This window comes from Pygoscelis adeliae, unplaced genomic scaffold (genome assembly GCF_000699105.1).
Source record: "Pygoscelis adeliae isolate BGI_AS28 unplaced genomic scaffold, ASM69910v1 Scaffold216, whole genome shotgun sequence".
Classification (NCBI taxonomy): Eukaryota; Metazoa; Chordata; class Aves; order Sphenisciformes; family Spheniscidae; genus Pygoscelis; species Pygoscelis adeliae.
Genome location: NW_008825073.1, coordinates 2,980,870 through 3,003,677, shown reverse-complemented (window position 1 = coordinate 3,003,677; position 22,808 = coordinate 2,980,870). Strand labels below are relative to the sequence as shown.

The 22,808-nt window shown below is 34.2% G+C and overlaps 1 protein-coding gene across 1 annotated transcript in view; it reads left to right on the top strand.

Annotated features, from left to right (window-relative positions):
- Positions 1-22,808, top strand: part of LOC103919189 (connector enhancer of kinase suppressor of ras 2-like) — a 211,679-nt gene that overhangs the window by 140,703 nt on the left and 48,168 nt on the right. Inside the window, exons 9-13 of the mRNA XM_009326655.1 lie at positions 10,352-10,485; positions 11,072-11,277; positions 16,113-16,199; positions 17,544-17,548; positions 17,660-17,905. Coding sequence (XP_009324930.1) covers positions 10,352-10,485; positions 11,072-11,277; positions 16,113-16,199; positions 17,544-17,548; positions 17,660-17,905 — 678 coding nt within the window. The remainder of the gene's footprint in view (positions 1-10,351; positions 10,486-11,071; positions 11,278-16,112; positions 16,200-17,543; positions 17,549-17,659; positions 17,906-22,808) is intronic.

Below are 22,808 nucleotides of genomic sequence, written 5' to 3'. Positions count from 1 at the left end.
GTAAAAATCCACCATGTTTGGAATAGAAAATGGAGGGAAGAGTCTAATACAGGGGGTTCAGCTTTTCTGTGAAAGAAATCGACTTTTGAAAAAATATTCTGTACGGGATTTGTTTTGTTTATTGCTTTGTTTAGCAGAACTGTGGGTAGGAAGTAACCGTCAGTGTTCAAATTAAAACCTGACTCACTTAAGTAATGTTTTGGAAGGGACGCACTATTTAAAGGGTAAGTGGAGAGTCTATCCTGCACCTATTCACTTTCCTTGAGTGGCAAAGCTAGAAATCATGTGTGAATAGGAGAAGATGCAAATAAGTAAGGCTATGAAAATCCTCTAAGTCCTCCCTGTAAATACTTATGCATGCCTTGCTGTTTCTGAGAGCTGAATGTGAACCAGTAGCCTGTCACTTGCAAGTCGTTACTCTTTCCAGTAACTCCTTTCTAGGTAGGCTTGTTCTTGTAATTTGAGTTACTTCAGCAAGATCCTTGGAATACTTCCTGAAAATAACAAGATGAGACTAAATGGAAGCAATAGCTTAGCCCTTGGGACCCAGAGCTAAGGTTAGGTGTGAGTAATAACTAAGAGTCTGCTTTAGTCATACTGTTTTTCTGACACCAGCAGAGGAGAGACAAATTTCAAAATCTGTGGTGTAAGTCCACTTGTCTAGATCAGGTCACAAGCATACTGATAAAATATACAAGCTTTAGAAGTGAATGTTAGCAAATCCTATAAGCATTGCAATATATTTCTGTCTGCCTGCACTAATTTGGGTGTTACATAGGATAAATTTTTTGAGACTGTAATATTAAAAAAAACTTCTTTAATAATAGTGTTACTTGGGAAATTGGGCAAACCAACTTTAATGATAATTCACTGTGAAATGCTAACTGGTAGGAATTTCTTATTTTATTCAATAGTGAACAAACTAATACATCAGTTGCATATAGGAAGGGCAAAAGGACCGCTGAATGGAGCGAAATTTATTCTCTTATTTAAACTAGGACAATTCCACTGATTTCAGTGGTATAACTTAGAAGAAAGTTTGGTTTAGGTTTAGAAAAATGTGAATTTTTATGAATTTCACTTTCAGTTCTGAATTTGCATATCTGACTGTTTTGATACCCTTTTTTTTTTTTCTCATGTGCCTGTGGAAATATAGATAGAAATTCAGCAGCACTTATATGTGTAAGAAACTACTTTTATCGTAAACATCTTTATATACTGACATTTATATTATTATTCAGTTTTAAAACCTCTTCAACCATTCAGGACAATAGGATAGTGTAAACATTCATTTAAAAAAAAAAAATTCCATAAAAATTTTTTTTCTGTTTTCATGTATAAACAGTTCATGGTAAATTCATATTTAAATAATCAAGAAGATTAAGAAATGTCTCTAAGTAGCTTTTTGTGAGAGGCATGTATAAAGTCCTTTCAGTACTAGTGATGTTCTTTTTTATGGCTATATTTACAATTTATAGTAACTTGAATTACTCAGCTCTATCCAGGGGGTGTATAGCTAAATCAAGTAAATGATCATTTATCTTCAAGTAGGATCTTAAAGCTGTTACATATATGTTACATATGCTGCTATAGCATAGTCTGTCTTTGTCCTCAGCAGTGAATGTTTCAACTGAGGATCCAGATTAAAATGATTTCATGACTGCTAGTCCTCATCATTTGATTTAAAATGTACAGTGATCTCACAGATTATTAAAAGGGAGACAGTGTTCACTTATGCCTTGTTTTGTTGAGAAATGTAGCTAAAAAAAAATAAAAATCCAGCTTCAGCAGCATCATTTCAGTCCAACAGAAGTAATCAGACACAGTTTATAAAAACTGCCTATGTTTGCAAAGAGTCGGCTGTAACAGACCTTTTCAGTTAATAGAAGACTTCCTTCACATTTAAAGCTAAACAGAAAGCTTTCAAAATTCAATTATGGAATTTTTCCTTAGGTTGGCTGGCAGTTAAAGAACCTAGTAAATGCATTGCGGGAAGACCCAAATGGAGTGATTTTAACCTTGAAAAAACGTCCTCAGAATACCCTGGTTTCTGCTCCTGCCCTTCTGAAGAATGTGAGGTGGAAGCCTCTTGCACTTCAGGTAAGAAGGCTGTTGCAATGCTGGTGTCATGGTAAATCCTTTACTCTATTCAAGAGAAAGCAGTAGAATTTTTCTTTCCAGTGAAAGGAACAGAAGCCCCTAAACAGTCCCAAATTCCTTTGAAATAAGGTGCTGAGATAAGTTTGTGTGGCAATACTGTATGTGCCAATAAGATTGTTTTCCTCCATTTTTTTTGTGAAGTTGGGAGCCACAGGAATTTACAGAGGGAAAGAACATTTACAAATAGTGTTACTGAAGAGCAAGGCAGCCTAAGGTTCAGTAGCTTGCTTTGACAAGAGGCAACATTGCCTCCCTGTTTCCATTATTTCACAGTCTGTCAAAACTACTTGGTTGTAATTGGGTGTGTCAGACCCTTTACATTTCAGGAAAAGTCTGCTTCTGCTCCGCATCTCTCACCGAGTTTGAGTTTTTGGTAGCAATGCTGATAGAACCTCTGATATTTTCTGCGTACTTATTCCTTGAAAAGCTGTTGATATGAAAAAAATCAATTGTGAACATCACAGCTGGTTCTTCCTACAGCATCAACATATGTAGTAGAAACTGACTCACAGTAAAAAGGCTGAACTCAAAATGTCATTATTAAAGGAAAGTTTTTTGAGTAAGTTAGTAACTTTGCATGTTTATCTTTAATACTATATAGCATTCTGTAATAAGTTTATGCCTTTTCATTATGTGGAAGCTTCACAGAGTCGTTTTGTTTGGATCACATGATACATGAACGTGTTTCTGAATAATTTTTAAATTAACAAAACAAAGCAAACCCTTCAAGCCTATCCAGGCAAATTTCCTTCCTGCCTGGCACTTCTTGAATCTTTCATTCCTCAAAGCGCCTAAATCCTACACAGCTGCTTCACTTGAGGAGTTTGTGTAATCCTTGCAGCTCAGGAGTGCTGACACTTGGGTTTAGTGCCATCTTTCCTTTCTCTGTGACTACCTCTGGGGGAGAGGAAAGGGGCATTGTGACACCCAGAGGAGATTCAGAACTCTTCAGACTTTTCTGTCATAAGGGTGCAGGAATAACATTCTTCCCTCTAGCAAGATGATTGTCTATCTACTTGTGAACTTCATCTGAAGCCTCCAGGGGCAGCAAAATGGAAATCACTTTGCAACAGGGCTTCCATAGAGACCCTCTCTTTATGTTAGTACATTAAAGAATCATAATTCACAAGCAGCACTGGTTCTGGAAGTTTTATAAGTGTGAAAACAATATGTACTGTATACATGGCACGGTATTTTCCACAAAACATGCTGACCTTTGTCATGGTAGCCAGATAAGTGAAAGTGCACCAAGCTATTTTTCTGGAATTATCAACAGTTTCTATTTTTGTGATATGTCCTCTCCTGATGACCCAGAACGCAAGAACCCCTGAGGATCAAAGGGTGCTTTAAGTGTCATTCTCACTAGGATATGTTTCTTCTATATCGGAGAATAGTGCAGTAAGGGATTTAAATAAAAATATAAATCACTTCAGAAAATAAAAAGAGCATTGCCAGTGTTACTTCTTAACAGTAGATTTTGTAATAAGATGTTGAAAACCATCTTTAGGTCTTCTTTAGTCTTCATGCCACTGAGGCAAGCTCAAGTATTAGGACCTGCATACATCTCAGGATGCAGTTTTTTGTTTTTCCTGTTTCCTAGAGTTCTCACCTGGATCTCTAGTATTATTTATTAGTGTCATTAATGACTTGGAGCTAGCATGATTAAATTTCAAGATGATACTAAAGCTTGTGTTTCCTGGACAGCTGACATAACAGCTTGATGCTGCTGGAAAGCAGTGATCTCACTTCCCTCTCCCTGTGCTTGGCTGCAGAATATCCTCGCCTTTGTTTGACTTTGGCATTTTTTACACTCTCTAGATCAGTTTAATTCGTTGACTTAGTAGGAAGGCCTCCGGTTTTATTTATTTGTTTTTCTGGAGTTTTCTACCACTAATGGATTAAATTGGCTCCCACAGAAAGAGGCTGTCAGAGGCTATTGACAGACTTTCAAAAATAAGCAGAATACATTCAGCATAGACAGAAGGTTTTATACTTAGACAAACGTAACCAGCTGCATGAATGTAGCATATGGAATGACCAGTTAAGCAACAATCTGTAGAAAAAGATCTCAGTTGAAGTAGATCAAACCTGAAAACGATTCAGCAAATGTCAGACTGTCACAAAAAAGGATAACGTATATGGATGTGTTATATTTAATGGTGTGTTACATATATGGATCCATATATATTGCTCTGCATGTGTTATTTGTCATGGTGCGTTACATATATCCGTATATGTAATGACAAATAATGACAAATAACACATGCAAAGCAATTCTACCATTCTGATTTAGTGTAGGTAAAAAAACAAAAATAAAAGCAGTGCATAATTAGGGAAGGAACAAAGGAAGTAGGATTTAAGAACTTGAATTCAGAGGCCAGAAATAATGTTTTTTATCTCAGGTTGGTGTGCAGCAGGTTTTTTTAAATAAAAGTTGTCATGTTTTCTATTATTGCTTAAGGCACTTATAGGTGTTATTAATAAATTTTTCCACAATAATTATGTTTAAAATTATACCACATAGTTAATTTATGAATTATTAATGATACCGAATCTGTGAATCCTTATAAAATTTATTTCTTGGTCTCGTGGTAGCATTCCTTTGCTGTATATACTTTCCCTTGATGATTAATTAACAGCAGCAGAATGTTAACATATGCTGAAGTTCTATGCTACAATTATCTTTCAGTGAGACAACATGTCAGTCATACCATTTTCTCATTTTGTATCTAGTTGGCATTATGTGATATTAGAAGACTATTTTCATTTTTAAACTCTGTGATTATCTTCCCACTCAATATAAAATGGTTCTTTCATCTGCAATGGCAAATAGTGCTCTGTTTTTTATAAAAGCGAGCACACAGGCAACTTCATTCCAAGAAAATACAACATTTATTGTATTTTTTTTCTTTCTGTTTGCAGAAATTTTCTAATTGGAATAATCCTTCCTGTTACAACTACTTGATCCAGAACATTAAACTTGATGTTTAAATTTAAATTTAGCTTGAGATGTAGAATCTGTCAGGTGATATGAGTGTTAAAGCCTACGTCTACAGTGACGATTTTATAATAATTCTTACATATTAGAAAATACACGTTATGCTCTGCAACCTTATAAGTATCTTTAGAATAATTCTAGCAAGGTAGCTCATTTCAGATTTTGAAAACCATATGAATTTGGAGAGATGTTGCTTTGTACAAAGATAAATTCCATGGCATTATGAGAACAGATGCTTGTAGAGCGCAAAAAGAAAAATAGCAAGTCAGTGTATGCCACTTCTTGTTTACCACTCAAGTTAGTTCGGAGTTCATCATTCGGGTACTGTACCCTGATAGAATTGCTCAGATGAACTCTGAAATTATGTGCTGCCCATTTACTTTACTATCTCAGTGAGAAATATCTTGGGCAAGGAAAGACTTGTAACACCTCAGACAAAGAAAATGCAGCAAGTAAAAAAGTTGTGCTCTGTTGTCTTAAATGTCTTGTATCAGAGGAGATGCTGAACAGTCATTGCCTTTTCGTCTTAATGCCACTCATGCTTTTATTGACTTCTGTCATATTCATATGTATTTCATTGTATTCTCTCACTCTGAGGACAAAAATTATTATTTACACATCAAAAAGAGGTATATATTTCAAGTTTCAAAAAAGTAAAAATCCACAAGACTTGAAAACACTGTGAACGTACCTGCTGTTTTACAGCACAGCTATACCGATTTACCAGTATGTGAGAAATACTCAACCATATTGAGAGTTCTGTTTCTTATTGTGAGTAGTATTTGTATTGTTGAACATTTATTTTTTCTGAATAGCAGCTTGTCCAATAAGCAATTAGTCATCTTTATCACTAGCATGAATGAATCTATTCTGACAAAAAATACACACTGTAGGAATTTATAGGGTGATACGCAGTTACAAAGCCCCATTTTCCCTTACCGCAGGCAATCCATGTAGAAGAGTGACATCTGTGTGTTTTCTGTGAATTCACCCATCAGGGGAATTCTGGGGATTGAGTTTATTCCTTCAAGGGAGAAAGCAGAGACTCAGTACCCCATCCTTAATCTTCATACCCCCTCAAAAGGTAAGGGTTGTCCATGTTCAAGCCTCTCGTTGCTGTACCACCGGGCTTTACCAGCTTCCTGCATCTTGTCCTGCTGTTTTTTGCAGGATGCACTGGGGTCATATGTTGGTTGTTTTGAACAGCACTTTTTGAATAGATACAATATTTAATTATCCCCAATGTTTGCAAAACACACTCAGAATCACAGCAATGTATTTTGTTTCTGAAACAGTTTGAATTTTTCTGTTTGGCAAACAATTGTTTATTTCTGAGGAGTTTTGAATTTACCATTTGTCTTTCATTTTTATTCTGGTATTTCAGCATTGCTTAATCATTTTACTGATAATTAGCTATTCTCATTAAAAACTTTTAATAACATACAGCAGATACCTAAAGTGTCACTTTTCAGAAGTCCTTTATAAAGAAATGTGGTTTCCTTGGGATTTTTTTCACCTGTGCATGGATTTGCACACACTTTGGCAAACATTCATTTGTACACACACAGAGTCAGTATAATCACTTTAAGTAATTTTATTGGAATTGAGATATAAGACTTAAAGAATTGACTGTCTGTTGAATTGATAGTCCTGGTTGGGATGATATTTACTATTTATTAAAATTACCTTTTTGGATCTGGTATAATACTAAAATATTATATTAAATACTCTTATTAAACTAACATTTTAATAATATTAAAAGACCCCTGTGCTATTTTGCAGATACCTAAACCAACTGAAATTCCATGTCTGATGTCACTGACATATCTGGAGCTTAGAGAGAAGGTGTACATATTTGCTACCTTCACTCTGAGCTCCAGATCATAGAAGAATTATATTTCCTGGAATTACCTGAGTGATGATAGAGGAGGTGAAAGCGGGTGCTCTCTTTTCTTCATTAAAGACTCCCAAGCCAGATGAGTGAAGAAGGTTTCTTGTGAGCAACTAGCAGAATCACCCAATATGGTTTATTTGGATTGGGTGCATGCTTTGAGAAAGGGATAGAAACGGGTGTTGTTACAAAGACATAATGGCCAGCAAATTCTTGGAAAACACTGAAGACGGGTATTTTCCATAGAGAAGGTGGAGAACATAAGTAAAGCTGAGAGGCGCTCAGCTTATCTGAGAGCAGTCATGAAGCAGTGTATTTTCTTAAAAACTTAGAACCCTTATATAAGGAAAGTGGACTTCAAGAGCATGCATTTCTGTAAACTCAGATGAGCTCTTACAGTACGCCACTTGAAAAAGCAAGAAGAGTGGGTATTTCCTTGGGTGGGAAGGGGGGAGGCACTCTTGGACCATTATTTTTCAAACGTATTTATTGTGAAATTGTGGGAGAATGATAAATTACAGTAAGGTTAGAAAAATAAGAAGTATAATGCTTGTCTTCAGAAAGGGGAAATGCAAGAGCCAGGGAATTGTAAGTCAGTCACTTAATATGCACAAACAGTTTGCGAGCACTTGTAAGGTACCAGATGAGTAAAAACAACATGAATTTATTATGAAGAAATCATTAAACAGATTTAATGCTCTTATGTGAGCAGTTAACTGGCCTGGTAGATAGGAGAGAAGCTGTATATCTTACTCTGATTTTAATACCTTTTCTCGTGACATTGTCATAAGTATGGCATAGAGAATTAAGGACTAGGTGAAATTGAGATTGAACGGGTGAAAAATTACTGGATAACCTTGCCTAACAGATAGCTGTTAATGGTTCACTATCAAACAAAGGATGTATCATTTAGTATTCAACAGATAGGTGATACATGTGGTTTTGTTCTATGTTTTCCTGACAGCCTGAAGGATCTGCTTACTAAATTTGTATACAGTGCTAAACCAGGAGGGCCTGCAAATGCAATAAAGTCTTGGCTGGTAATTAAAAATTAGTTTAGAAAACTAGAAAAAAACCTCTAAATATGTAATGAAGTGAAAGAGGGGCAAGTGTAAAATATTCTACTTTGAAATAATCAAATGCAGTTTTAAAGAATGTAGCAATTCAATAATGTGGCAATAATTCCAAATAATGTGGAAATTACAGTAAACAAAAAGCTGAATGTCATGTTGGAAGAAACTCAAATACCTGACTGAGAGACATAAATAGGAATATAAAACACAAGATAAGTGAAATAATTATTGTGCTTTATTCAGTATTAGTACAATCTCAGCTGGGTATTGAGTACACCTGGTATACACTGGGTACACCTAGTCTAATCACTTGGAGAAAGTACAGAGCACACTACAGTTCATTAGTATTTTAGAAAACAAGCCCTGTAAGGGAAGAATTAGGGCTTTTTCTTGTTTTCTAGCCAAAATAAGGGGAAACAGATCAGATTCAGAATGTAAAAATAAATAAAAAGTTAAAGAAGAGTGAAAAGGAAAGTTCTCACTTTCTGGGATGGGTAAGGACAAGAATTGAACTAAATTGAAGCAAAAAAGATTACATTGCTATAAGGTTAGATTTTTTAAAATCTGTCAGGAATAGCATGGCTATCACCCTCTTTGGGGGCAAACTGAACAGTCATAATATCTCTCCCCACCCTTTTTTTCTATTGTTAACTTCATTGACTAACCTGTAACCTTGATGATTGCTGAATATACAACCATTGAAAAAAAATCATCCACGAGAGACTTGGTATAGGTAATTTCTTTTCTGATTCTGAAATGGAGTTTCTGCTTGTCTTTCTGTGATGGTGATAATTTATGTTTTGACCTGTGGGAAACTGTATCCAGCTGCAGGTAAGCTGGGGGATTACTAGAATAGCTTATATTTAGTCTCTTTACCAATACTGCCACACCAAAACTGCAGAAATAATGGTAGTTTTCTAAATGTAGTGGTTGAAACTGTGTATAAGGTGGTAGGCCCTAATTTCCAAAAATATGAGAAAGTAAGTAGTGAATGATTCATGTCTTTAGCAGTCGCCTTTCATCTATTTATATTGATAATACAAAAGAAACCTAAAACATTTGATCAGAGTATAAGAAGCTTAACAATGAGCATAGAAGAGTAGTATAATTTGGACCCCTGTGCAGACTGATATTCTCATGAAAAACCATCCTTTTTTGGTATTTAGGATTGCTTTTACTTGTTGAATCACATAAAAATAATTTCAGTGTTTATCTCTAGAAGATAGAAAGCATTGTATTTAGAAAAATATTACAATTGGTCTTCATAGCTTTCATCCAATTTCTAGGTCACTCTGTTTTCCTTCCACCTGTAGAAAACTAGTTGTATCTATTTAAGCACAATTTTGTATTTGAATGGGAATTTTTCCTATAAATTATCTAAACAATAATACTAAATAAAAATATTTTCTATTTCTTGAATATAAACGCAGACTGTACCTTGGTTAAAAAATATTCTTTGTGTATATATCTGTTTCCTGCACAGAATATTTGGTTGTAGTCCTTATAGCCATTGACTTGAGCTTCCCTGTGGCGTTTGAGTAAAAAAATTGTGTTTAACTTCATTTAAAAATTAAAAAATGCAAAAATCCAAAAACATCCCCAGACTTTATTAATACTTTTAATATTTATGATACTCACCTTTATTGCTTAGGTTAATTTATATTTCATTGCTAGTCACCATAGAACCTATATTTGTATCACTGTGGTACAATCATCATGGCTATGGTTTCCTTAAAAAAAAAGGAAACAATAGATGACTATGAATTCTGTTTTCTTAAAAAAATCTACGTTTTCTGTCCTTGTTAACAACAACTCTTCTACTGAAACCAACATTATGGTTATGAACACTTTTCATTCAGTGCAAGTATTCCAGAGTTCTGTAATTAATTTTTTGTATTAATGGCATTTAATAGTGTACATCCTCCCCATAAAATTGATTTTCTGCATTGGTTAAAAATATTTTGATTCTGAGTCTCAGATTTTTCCATGAGATGGCTTTTAAATTAACTTCACTACTGGTCTTTTATCAGTTTCTTTCATAACTAGTCTTGAACTCTTTGGTAAAACAGTGTTTCAGTAGACACCTTTTTGGAAGAAACTTCAGTAATTCGAAAAAAAGGCTAATCCAAAAAAAGAGGTCAAGATTCCTAAAATTATGCACATTGACTTTGTTGTTTACTTGTAGCGCCGAAAATATTAATTTATTCATGTGCTTTTTTTTTTTTACAGCCTGTAATTCCAACCAGTCCAACAAGCAGCTCTACAACACCAACAAGTACAATGGGCATATCCGCAAAAATGGAGAACTCGGCACTCCAGGATGTTTTCATTCTGTCTCCTATGTCAGGACTTTATGGCCCCAGGTATTTACATCCTAATGAATTTGAGATTTTGAAAAATAAAATTTTAAATTTTTTTAAATTTCACTAGATTAATAAAAACAAATAAACAAAAAGCCCCACAATCAAACTAAATATTTAGTAAAATTAAGAGCTAGAAATACATTAAGCAGCATATAATTATTTTGAAAGACTTCACTTTCACTTAGGTAGGTATCAGTTGAGCAAAATGTAGGTTTAGTCCTAACCCAAGAAAGCATTTAAAGAAGTCTTTAATGATTTTAGCTTTATTTACTTTTATGTGACCACTTGTATCTTATTCTAAAGCAAGCATTTCTGCAAGGGAAACCCTTGCCTTCTCATGTTATACCAATTCTTATGCTCCCTCTCAAATACTAGAAAACTCCTGAATAACTATGTTAAAATGGAACCTAATGATGATTTCATGAATTTACATTTGTTGAATTGAATCACTTTTATGAAAGTTCACACACACAGCATTTCAATTGCAGGACTTTTCACTGTTAGTGTTTGGGAGAGACAGTTGTACGCTTTAGCTTTATCATAAAATGGTTAATTTCTCCATAATCTTCTGGTTTACTGTTTTTAGAGATGAAATTGGAGTAATGTCTTGTGATGACATCAGCAAATTTGGAAAGTCTGGAATGAAAGGCTCTGAGTCTCCGAACTATTTTCTGGAGCATGAAAGTGGGAAATACTACACCTTAATTGAAGGTGAAGGTCACCCTGTGGGCTCTGAGTATGAGAGAAGCAGAGCTACAGGAGTGCGGAGAAGAGAAAAAACACCCACTCACGGTAGGCTTGATTTCTTTAAAATTGCTAAATTGACCAGATTTACAAATTGTGTTATTAACACTGCAGCACCCCCAAATACCCATCATTCTTTGTTAGACCATGAGCTGTTGGCTTTAAATACTAGACAAAAGTTTATGTGAAGGAATAATTAGTATAATTATAAGCTAACGTTCAGGATCAGGAGTGTGTAAGATATTTAGTCTGCAGTGCGCACTTAAAATTTTGAATGAGACTTGAGTTCATATTATTTGGATAGCTAGAATCTTGATTTTACTCAATTTCACTCACAAGCTCTTGGAGATTATTTTAGTTGCAGTGTTCTGGACTGTTAAATTTCAATGGAGGGCCTGAAAAGACTTACTTGTGGTATAAAAGTATCTGTAAGATGTAAGGCCCTCCAAAATTCAGTGCTGTATTAAATGGATATAATTACATGAGTAGTATCCTGCAATGCATTGTTAATACTAGAAATATCTTTCAAAATCTTAGAATGGGGACTGCTTAAATATATAAGATGCTATTAAAAATAATAAACTCTGGTTTTATACAGAAATTTCATGTGTATGTAAATCCATATGGGGTGTACAGGTATACAAACTTATATGTGCTTGTATATGTATCTATATAAAAGGTATTGCTGAAAATGAATTGATTATTTTTTGTTTGTTTGTTTCTCTGTTAAAACTGATTTGCTCGGTGTTTGGTGAATTTTAGAAGAATACTACTGAAATACAGCAGTGTATTCTCCATATATTTGCAGTGGTTTTATTTTCAAGGCAGTAAGTTATTTTTGTAAAGTTTACAGACTTAAGATAAAAGATTTCTTTTAAAAACTGTAATTATATTTGATTTTGAAAATGGCATTATTTCTGAGCCTCAGAGAAAGCAATGACTCCTCCTTCTGATCATGGCATTCTGTATGGGTAGGTTCTATCTTTTGAGATAGATAGATAGATGTGATGCCATCAATCAGTACTTCATTCACCTGCTCTGAGACTAAGGGTTTTTTCCTTTCTCTCATTTTGTTAAAAAGGGTTCCTAAATTTTTTTGTCTTTTATATCTAGGAAAGGGAAAATCTCTTACAAGCTCAGAGTAGTAAAGAAAAATGTCTGTGAAGAACACAGGTAATAAAAACATAGTGCAGTTCAATGGAGATAATATCAAAGGCAGTTATAGTGGAAGATCTAATAACAGCCGAAATGGAACACAGTTGGGGAAGAAAAAGAAAAATCTTTAAGCACTTCAGGCACTGATTCTGTTGGTCTGCCACAGAACTGGTTAGTCTCTGGTGCAGGATTTGATACCATGGATGTTATTAAATGTAGTTTCCCATGCTTCTTTCAGTTGTTAGTACTTAGAGACGATGTGGCTTTCTCTTCCCTGTTCTCAGACTGCGGTGTTGTTACCACCATAAATGTTAGAAGAGAGGGCAACTGATGGCCCCGGATGCCAAAACAGACTTTGATAGTTAAGATGCACACGCATTTTCTTCTGTCAATAAATGTTTGCTGAGGTTTTCTTATTACATCTATGATATAGCTATATATCATATATCAGATATATCTATATTATATCTATGAGATATCTATGGCATAGTATATATAACTTACCTGGGTTAAGATTTCAACTGCACTACCTTTTGGTTAAGATCAGCTAATGAGCGACAGTTAAGTAATTTCACCTGCTGTTTCAAGAGCTGAGAGGGTAGAATTCAAGTCTGAAAATATGACAGCTGCAAGGATACTTCAAATTACGTCAAGCTGCAGTGATAGTTCACTGCAGCTAGCAAGTGATAATTCACTGTAGCTAGACTTTCCCAGCAAAGGACATCCAACTTTCCAAGTGTTGTTCTGTTTTTGTCATTCTAACAGTTTGAAAGAAATCTTAGCTTATGTTTATCACGTAAACAGAACTTTTGTCCTGGATTTGTATTTTGCTAACTGCAGCTGGATTTATGGTAAAAAAAATGGCAAAAATCAATTGTAAAATGGACAGGATCATGTATATGTATACACTACCTTTTCAGAATAGGGAAATTCTAATAGATCTTTGCTATATGTAGGATATTTTTTAGTAACTTGTACAGCCATATACTTGATGCTTGAAAGAGCTGTAACACTGAAGAGTAGGATTCCATCTTAAGACTAATAATACTCAATCTTTATCTCCCTGATAAATGACATCATTTTATAATAAAATTAGAATGAAAGATAGATCTTAACTGTGATTAAAATTGGAGCCAGATGGATGTATTTGGCTTACTTTCATAAGTTCATGCTGCATGATGACTTAAAATGTTGGGCTCTGTGCCTGATCCCAGTAATAAGCAATATTTTTCTTGTGTTTATGATGGACAGTTCTGATTTTCTGTAACTTTGAAAATCTAGAAGGAATTTGATTTTAAAGTCTCAGGAATATGCCTTTGTTTCAAAAACAATTGTTAAACCAGAATTATTTAAACTATGGATTAAATTAATCTGTCAATTAACAGACTTCCAAATCTAAATTTTGTTCTACTGTAGTAGAATGTTCTGTACTTTTTGACTTAGATGTACATTTGAACCATCAAAGTGATGATATGTCTTTTGGTGGAAAGACAGGATTTATGGTAGATCCAATAAACACGTATCTGATGCTGGAACTGGATAGCCATGGGCAAAGTAAGGAAAATAAAACTTCTGAAGTCTTTCACGGTTGAGCAGATGCTTTCATTATTGCTAGGACTCGCACAAACCACAGTTCAGAAATTCCTGCCATGGACTAACCAGAATTGAAACGATTATTAGAAACCAGTCTCTGTTGCAGCTGGTAGGTGGAAGGATAGTCAGGCAGACGAGGTGCTCAGTATTGATAATGTATGCAAAATCCAAGGAGGCAAATAAGTCCACTTTCTCAAACCATTTGTGAAAATTAAGCTTGTATTTATCACTGCTGCAGTGCATTTTTTTTTTTTTAACCTAGAGTTATATTCTAATATTAGTCCGATTCTAACATGCTATGGTGTTTAGAGTTCTTGTGGCAATGCATATCAAATCTCCTCTGTTTATGTGTTAAAGAGGCAAAACCACCATAAATAAGTTTTGGGGTTTTTTCTTTCAATTTATACTGGTATACTTGTACACAATAATTTTCTACTCCTCAAAAACAGATCCAAGTTGCAATGTTAAAACAGTTTATAGCTTACATTTGTTTGGGAAAGAACTTGGAAGTAAAATAAGCAGTATGCAAAATCACTAGTTCCTTTGTTTGGCTTGTGTGTTTCCTGTCCTAAATTTCTATTTTTGACATTGATTGTGCTGTGGCATCTGGTATTTGTGTTACAAATCTCTTCAGAGCTTCAGACCTTTCTTCTCTTTACAGAAATACTGCTAAGTTTTATTATGTTGATCTTCATTTGTTATGTGCGTTCTTATTTTCATATTTTTGTTTTTGAATTTATAATCTTTACTTGTTTCTCATTCTTTTCCATATTACAGATTCTTCCTTTTGTTTGATTTGTTGGGGTGTTTTTCTTAATTAATATTGTTCTTCTAAGGCCAAATTTGAGATTAGGAGTTGAATAATACATTTGTAGTTAAAGGTAGTTTCAACTGGTAGGCAGACAGAAACGACATATATTTTCCATACAATTAGTTATACAGTAACTTTTATGGTATGAGCAAAAGTATAATATGGGAAAATATCAGTACTGTAGGTATATGTTACCCATTCAATTTTCAGAAAATCATGTTATCCAGAAGCATACTTGTCTTATATACCTGTTTGTTCTTAAATCCTCCTAACATTTTAGTAGCTAAAAAGCTGTATTTTGGAAGAAAAGTGAATAAAAAACTATATTAGCATACAAATAATCCACAGAAAATACTTTGTCACTCTAATCAACCTAGGGAAATTGGTAATGAAAAAGAAACTCTTGTTCACATTTAAATTCTGTAATTATCCTAGAAACAGAACAGTAGCAAACTACTTTAAAAAAATTTGCTGGAGTGCTAAAGAAACACACTAAATTTAGTCAGCTGGCATACGGAAAAAGGAATCTTTGGCTTTATGGGTCAGACAGAATTTAACCCATAATCTAGAGGGTGTGTTTCTGTGTTTTGTGATAATAATGCACACTGACAAGGCCAAAGTGCTAATGTTTTATAGTCAGTTTTGTAGTATTCCTCATTTAATGGCCTGCTATCAATGTTCTACTGATACCGTAGCAGGGAATGACTAATGCACGTTAATATCTTACAGCCACAGTGCCATAAAATCGTAGTAATTAAAACCCTACTATCTGAATCTTCTTTTTGTTGTTGTTACCAACCTGCACTCTATGTTTTCTTTTTAACTCATTTGAAATTTACATTCCTTGAAACTATGAGATCCCCTCATTACTCACTGTGTGTTTTTCCAGGTCAGATAGGTTTTACTGTTTAACTGATAGATATGTAATGTTGTATCTGTATTAATAGTCTTTCTAGTTTTACCAAAGCATATTAGTCCATTTAAGAACTGCTTCTCTCTTTATTCCAAACCACCTATTTAATGAGTCAGCAAGTTTTTACAGAACAGAGTTTAAAAATAAATTTGTAGCCTGCTTTACATTTACAAGTGCTTTCACTAAAGTCAGCGGTACTTTCCGTCAGGTCGGTATAATGAAGAGGAGAATCTGGCATATATGATGTTTAAATGATCCTGAATGCTACAGCTTTAATAATGTATAGGTGCTGATAAAAAGGATTGCTCTGAAGGGTCTTGTCATGCCTGTAATTTATAGGCATTACTTACTCTACAGCCTTCTATTCTTAGTCTTCAAAAATTATATTGGTTTGTCTTGAATTGTTTCCAGGAGATTTAAGGCCTGTTTCTATGCCTACTGAGTACAGTTGGATAGGGGAGTCAAAAGAACAAAACATGTACAAGAGGGGAAGCAGAGGTGAGTATTATTTTTTTTTCTCTGCTGTTCTCCAAGGTTTTTTTTTCTTTGTTACTTAAGAAGCTTGAAGATATCGCAGGAACCAAATTTATTTTTCTTGAGTGCCACAGAGAATATAAAAAAGCCTGTTTAGTATCTGAGTTTTTGTGTTTCTATTTCTGAAAATTAAAAAGTTTGTATTAGTAGGAGGGATTTACTCTAGCTAATTCTACTATAAAGAAAGAGAAACATCAAGGGGAAAAAAGACTTATAAGATTCAGACATATGTTAATAGCAATCAGTTCTTAATCTGCACAGTCCTAGAAAACAATAAGTGACGTTATAGATGTAAGGTAATGTCCTTTGAGACACATTTTGATTATTATGAATGAATTTGAAACCAGAATCAGCAATTGTACTGTCACTGTTCAGACCAGCAGTCCTAACCATATAAATTTCTATTGATTCTAGTGGGAATTATGAACTTTGGGAAAAGCATGGTGATAGCAAAGTTCCTTTTTTTTCCTTTTTTTCCTCTGCTAAAAAGTGATTATATAATTCAAAAGAATATTCTTCAAATGTGCATATATATTTATTGTTATGCCAATTGTTAAAGATTCTTAAATAGTTTTTTCAGAATCTTTTAGGCACAGTGTGGGTAGCTGAGAGGAGTTCAACTTGACTACTTATAATATGACGAAATTGAATTATATTCTTGAAAATTAATACAGGACTTTAAACTACCTTTTTCAATAATCTTCCATTCCAAGAGAAAATAAATTTCATTTAAGGCACAAGACTTTTCTGATTTATTCCAAATCTGTTGATTTATGTTTAGTTTAGACAGATTCTTTTCCTTAGACTTGTTGCCTGGCGAGTTCCCGTTTTGAAATTGTGCCCAAGTATACTGCACATCTCCTTAATACCATTATTCCAGTTTGTTAGGTTCCTTGAAATTACAATCCTTGCCTCTCTAATGGTCCCAGAGATACTCCCTGCTTGATAAAATTCACAAATATTTAATGTGTATGCTCATTTTCACCTCAAATGGCAGGGGGTGTCAGTAAATGTGGTACTGAGTCCAGTGCAAGCCCTCAGAATTCATTTGACATTCACATGACTCTTTCCAGTTTAACAATACCAAGTGATGATCTTGGACATTTCACTTGAAACCTTTTGGCTGTATTTATATTTTCTTTGTTACACAAGCCATACGATGTAGACTAGCTTCATACTATCTGTCACACAAGGACTTGGGTATGCACCACCATCTTCTCTGTGCCTAGGTTTTGTGCCAACTACTTAGTTTGCTCTTGACTGGAACCTTGGTACAAGTAAGTTTGTTTGCAGAGGAAAGAGCCTCAGATGAAGTGGGGAATTAACCGAGCTGACAATACAGGTGCAGCCAAAATGGTTCTCTGTTTGTTTCCTCTTACTTATGTTTCTTTTTTCTTTTGTTCCCTCCAACAACTGACTCTGAGAATTCACTCCTGCGATATCTGAGTGATGACAAGATACTGGTCATCCAAGAAGAGCCTTTGACACAAAAAGACAACAAAAGGGACACAGGTCGTAGGTCAAGAAAAAAGGGCAAAAACACAAGCAGTCCAAACTACCCTATTAGTCCATCTGTGTTGACATCTACTATTAATGTTAGGCTTGAACCTGGACAGCAAGATGTCTTGAATTTCTCGCTAGCAGAAAACAATACAGTTCCACTTTATCACGTAAGTACATAACAAAAAACCTTATTACATAAAGTACATGGAAAAACACTAAAATGTTTTCCTTTTAGGATTGAAACAGGTATAAAGGCATATTCTTCTACTTTGTTTTAATGTTGTATTTTATAGTCCAAGCAAGTTGCTTAATGTATCACGATAGCTTTCACATAAGAACAGTCTAGACAGAATGGAAAAATGCAAGGCAAGGACCATTTGATATCAGATGCTTTAAGTAAAATAGTGGTCTTAATTACTCAGTCTCACTGAGTTTAGTTTAATTTGACCTTATAATTTTTTCAAAGGTTCATAAGGATCCCATACTCAGCCTCTGATAATAATTCATTATAGATTAGTTTATATGCTTTTTATATTTCCACTTCAATCATTATGTCTTCTAAAAACAGACAAGCTTAATGGAGTTACTGTTTATTTAAATTGCGGTACCATGGCCAGAGTCTAGTAATGTGAATTTGTTCATACTGATAATAGAGGGAATATTTTGGACTAAAAACTATGGAGGAAGGTATAATTCATTGGATGAATGACTGGCCAGTTCTTGTAGCCACCATGAAAAAGCACTAGGTTCTCATGACTGTTGGCTAGTGCAGAATTTCTCTGTACTGATTTGGATGTCCTGAAATAATCAATAGCCTTTCAGAGATCAGTCCTCACTGTTCATGCTTTGTATGTGTATATTGCCTTTTATAGAAGCATTCTTAAATTTTACTCATGGTCCTACCATTTGGGAGCGGACTGCTCCATTCTCATGACACAGAGTAGTGGCTTCAAAGTATTTTGTGCTCAAACCTTAATACCTTCAGGACAGTTTCTTACTGAAAAAAGCCTATTTCCTCCCCACATTTGGTATGGAAGCTTTTCAAGGTGTATTTATTTTCCAGTATGGAAGCTTTTCAAGGTGTATTTATTTTCCAGTCCTGGTGAATTTTCTCCTAGGAAGACATAAGTGAAAAAGCAGGACTTGTATCAAGTTTCTTTGGACTTTTTTACATTTGAGGCTTCTACTTGGTGTTTCTCTCTCTGAGCAAAATCTTGGGAGATGACTGTATTTGCATCTCATCTGAGAGCTGATTAAGGTTCACCTAAGGGGATACATTTGAAATATAGCCAGCGATTCATCTCTGTTGCTGCAAGCTGTCAGCATTTGATAGTCTGAAGATCAGACACTTTTCTTCTGTCTTCAGGAAACTTAAGTTTCCCTTTCTTATGCCACTTGAAGTTAGTATTTTTGGAAAAGGTGGAAGGTCTTTTTCCCCAACTTCAGAGAAAGTCAAGTAGTTTATAAATCAAGTCATGTGATTGTTTAGCAGGAGATGTTTATTCTGTCCATAAACTCTTACAGAGATTATCGGGATCACAAAGTCAAGGAAAAGGATTTCAAATCCAGAGAAAAAAGCAGTAGCTAGTTTACTAGGATGAATGAGAAAATTATTATGCAAGTCTGCAAAAAACCAAACAACATTTTGTAATTTGGTAGATAAATCAACGGGGTTTAGTTAATTTTTGGAAGAGTGATGGTTGTCTGTTGACTCACCTGACTTCTGAAGAAAGGTAAATGGGTCATATGGGGTAAGATGTTAGTTGCACCCTTTAAATAATGGTAGTTATTGGTTAAGTTCCCAGAGCCAGGCCTGTTGTCACATGATTTATTTTTCATCATCAACACAACCTCTGTTTAAAGTTCCAAGGCAAAATAGATTTCCTGGCAAAGTTGAGATAAAAGTCGCCGTTTAACTGAATTAAACCAGAATTTAACACTTGGAGTTTGTTAGGAAATCATCAGATTGAATCGGATCTATTGCCCTTCGAGCCTAGCAATGACAAAAGTCATAACTTCAGGGGAAAGTATAAGGAGGCAGATGTTAGGCAACAGATGAATCTCACCAAAGTAGTCAGAAGTTGATAGTCCTGAAGTGGATACTCTTTCAAAAATAAAAATGGCATTTCTCTTCAAGATTAATATGCCACATATTCACCATGATTTCAGAACTGAAGATATATTATCTTGCATGATTTCCATACCGTCAAATGAGCTTTGTGTTCTGTATAGCAGTTTGCAGATCACTCTATACAGAAAAACAACCAGTTGCACATTATGGAAATATTATTTTATCTTAATTGTCTACAATTTGTAGTACGCACTTTTATTTTTGTCAATGGTTTTCTGTTTGTAAGTCACAGTGAGTAGGAGCAGTTCTTCATTCTGTGGCTTTCATTGTGTATTAAAAGAAATGCAACGATTTGAAATGTGATAAATTAGTAATATGATATTGTATGATAACAAAATAAATATGATAAAAGAACCTAATGACATAATATGTCAACTGTAAAGCATCTGAAGGAAATGCAGGAAACTGGAAAAAAGGCAGTATCATGGGAGGAGATAACATTACATGTAGTGGTTGGTCTACCCAAAAAGTCAGTGCATTACGTGTTGCATAAACTCTACTATAATGTGCAGTAATTACAGAGGAGGACACATGTAAAATGATTATTCATGGACTGACAGAGTGGTATAAATTCTTTTATCACCATAAATTTTCTGAACAACGTTAGAGACCTTTGCAGTCCTTCAGCAGATAGTCATAAGAATTGGAATATCTCAGGCACTTAGTCAACTGCCTTATAAATATACAAGAGGAACTGAGTCGACAAATATACAAGAGTTGCTGACACAGGTTTTGTGGGTTCTTGCCAGTACAGAATCATTCGTATTAACAACATCTTTCCACTTTGAAAACTGAAAGAATTCTGAAAAGCGAAGCAAAAAATTGTTTGGCATATCTATCCTGAAAGATAGCTACCCAGAATGAAAATTTTAAATATCAAAGAACATTTAATGGCATTTTGATATCAAAAATGAAGAGAAAAATAACAGATAGTTGTGTTCCTAGATAGAAATTTAGGTTTTAAGTAGATCACCTAATTTCCTTAATATCTAAAGGTGTTACCAGGATTTTCGTAAGTATTTTAATATATTCACTTATTTGGATAATGAGATTTCATTCTATCAATAATTTGTTCTACAACAAGACTAAGGTTAATCAAAAGAAGATACTTCAAAACTTTACCTAACCAAATTACCGTAAAAGAACTTTTGCTACTTTCATATTGAAAAAAAAAAAAAAAAAAAAAAGAATTTGTCTGAGGTCAGCTTACCTTTTCCTTGCTCTTCTAGTCTGTGTTTTGTTTTTTCTCAGCTGTCTGGAGGCAGTACTATCAGATGACAAAACTGGTTTAGTTTGGTTTGGTTTTTTTATGGAAGTCAAAACTGCAGAACTGTAATAATCAAATTTCCATTAATTCCTCTGCACTTAACACATGCCCAGAACAACTTTTGGATATAGATCGAAATTTCAACCCAGATAACTGCTTTGGAAAATGGAGATGATAATGTTAAATAGGATCTTAATCATCTTTAGTAAAGGGAAGGTGACAGTGTCCTGTAAGCAAACAAGTATGATATGATGGAAGGAGAAATTGAGATACACAGTGTCACTTAGCCATTGCTTTATTTTCTAAGCACTTACATAAATACGTACACAAAAAAACCCTCTTAATTAACGGTAGTTTAAATTACCAGACACAGACGTAAGAAGTTTTACAAAATTGGTAATTGCACGGATTCACCACTAGATTAATGCTTTGGAAGGAATGTTGATTTGGAACCTAAAATTAAACAATCAGACTGATTTCATAAGTTGCTGTGAGGATGCAGAGTTACTATATAAAATGGATATTTAGGTAATGCAATACTGGCAGTATGCCCAGGATATAAAATGATGCATAAAGCTATGTTGCAGTAAAATGTTACTGTCAAGAAACACTGCCCCTTTCAGGGTATATTTATAACTCTAATTTAATTGATATGTAAGTCTGTGATGAATGTCACAGAATCTGAGGAAGAGTCAATTACAATTAACATGGCTGTTATAATTAATTATTAATCAATAGAATATTTCTTAGAACATGACTTCCTATGTTTACTAATGCTTCACCTCTGAAGTGACATTGTTTACCATACTAAGCCTAAATAGTGAGGCATATGTAAATGTCACAAAAGTATATCTATTATAGCATTGCTGAAATACACTATTGGAATAGACTCTGGGCTTACAAGAACAGAGTTAAAATCTGAATATGTTTTTATTTTATATTACCAGAGCTCATTCTGAAGAAAATTAACTTATCAAGTAGGACTCCAGCACAGTAGACCAGATGTACATAAGAAATTTTTCATTTTTCCCCATAAAACAAAACACAAAAAGTCTTGAATGGAAAACACTTTCCATCTTTAAACTGATGTTCAGGATTTTAAAAAATTCTAGTGAACCGTACATTTTCTGCTGCTCAGTTACATTTTGCTCTATGGGAACCAGCTTCTGTCTAAAAGGAATATTGAAGTTCTTATTCCAGACCCAGTCTGAAAATCCACACGGTGTTCAACTTTGTGGTTTTACTGCCTCAGGTTTGCACTAGTTTCTGAAGCTCTGAAATTTATTTTGCTGGTTACTACATTAAATTCTCAAATAAGATAATGATCTCTCATCTGGTTTTACTGGGCAATAGAAGTTCTGGGCCTATTATCTACAAAGTAATTGTATATTTTGTAATATGTATTAAGAAATTGGATTATAAACTATTGAATCTTCTAGATTTTTTGTGAATTAGAATTCACTGTGTAGAAGAGACTTAATTTTTAATGAATTTTAAGAGAGATTCTTTCATTTCAATATTTCCTACATAGTAAAACAGAAATAATGGCTGCTTTAGGGTAGTCATTGAGAATGTTATGGCAGTAGTCACTTTTTATTTTAAAGATAATTTGAGGCATTATAGTAGTTTAGAGTTAGTCATTGTTTCACAGCACTAGCTTAACTTGCTTTTT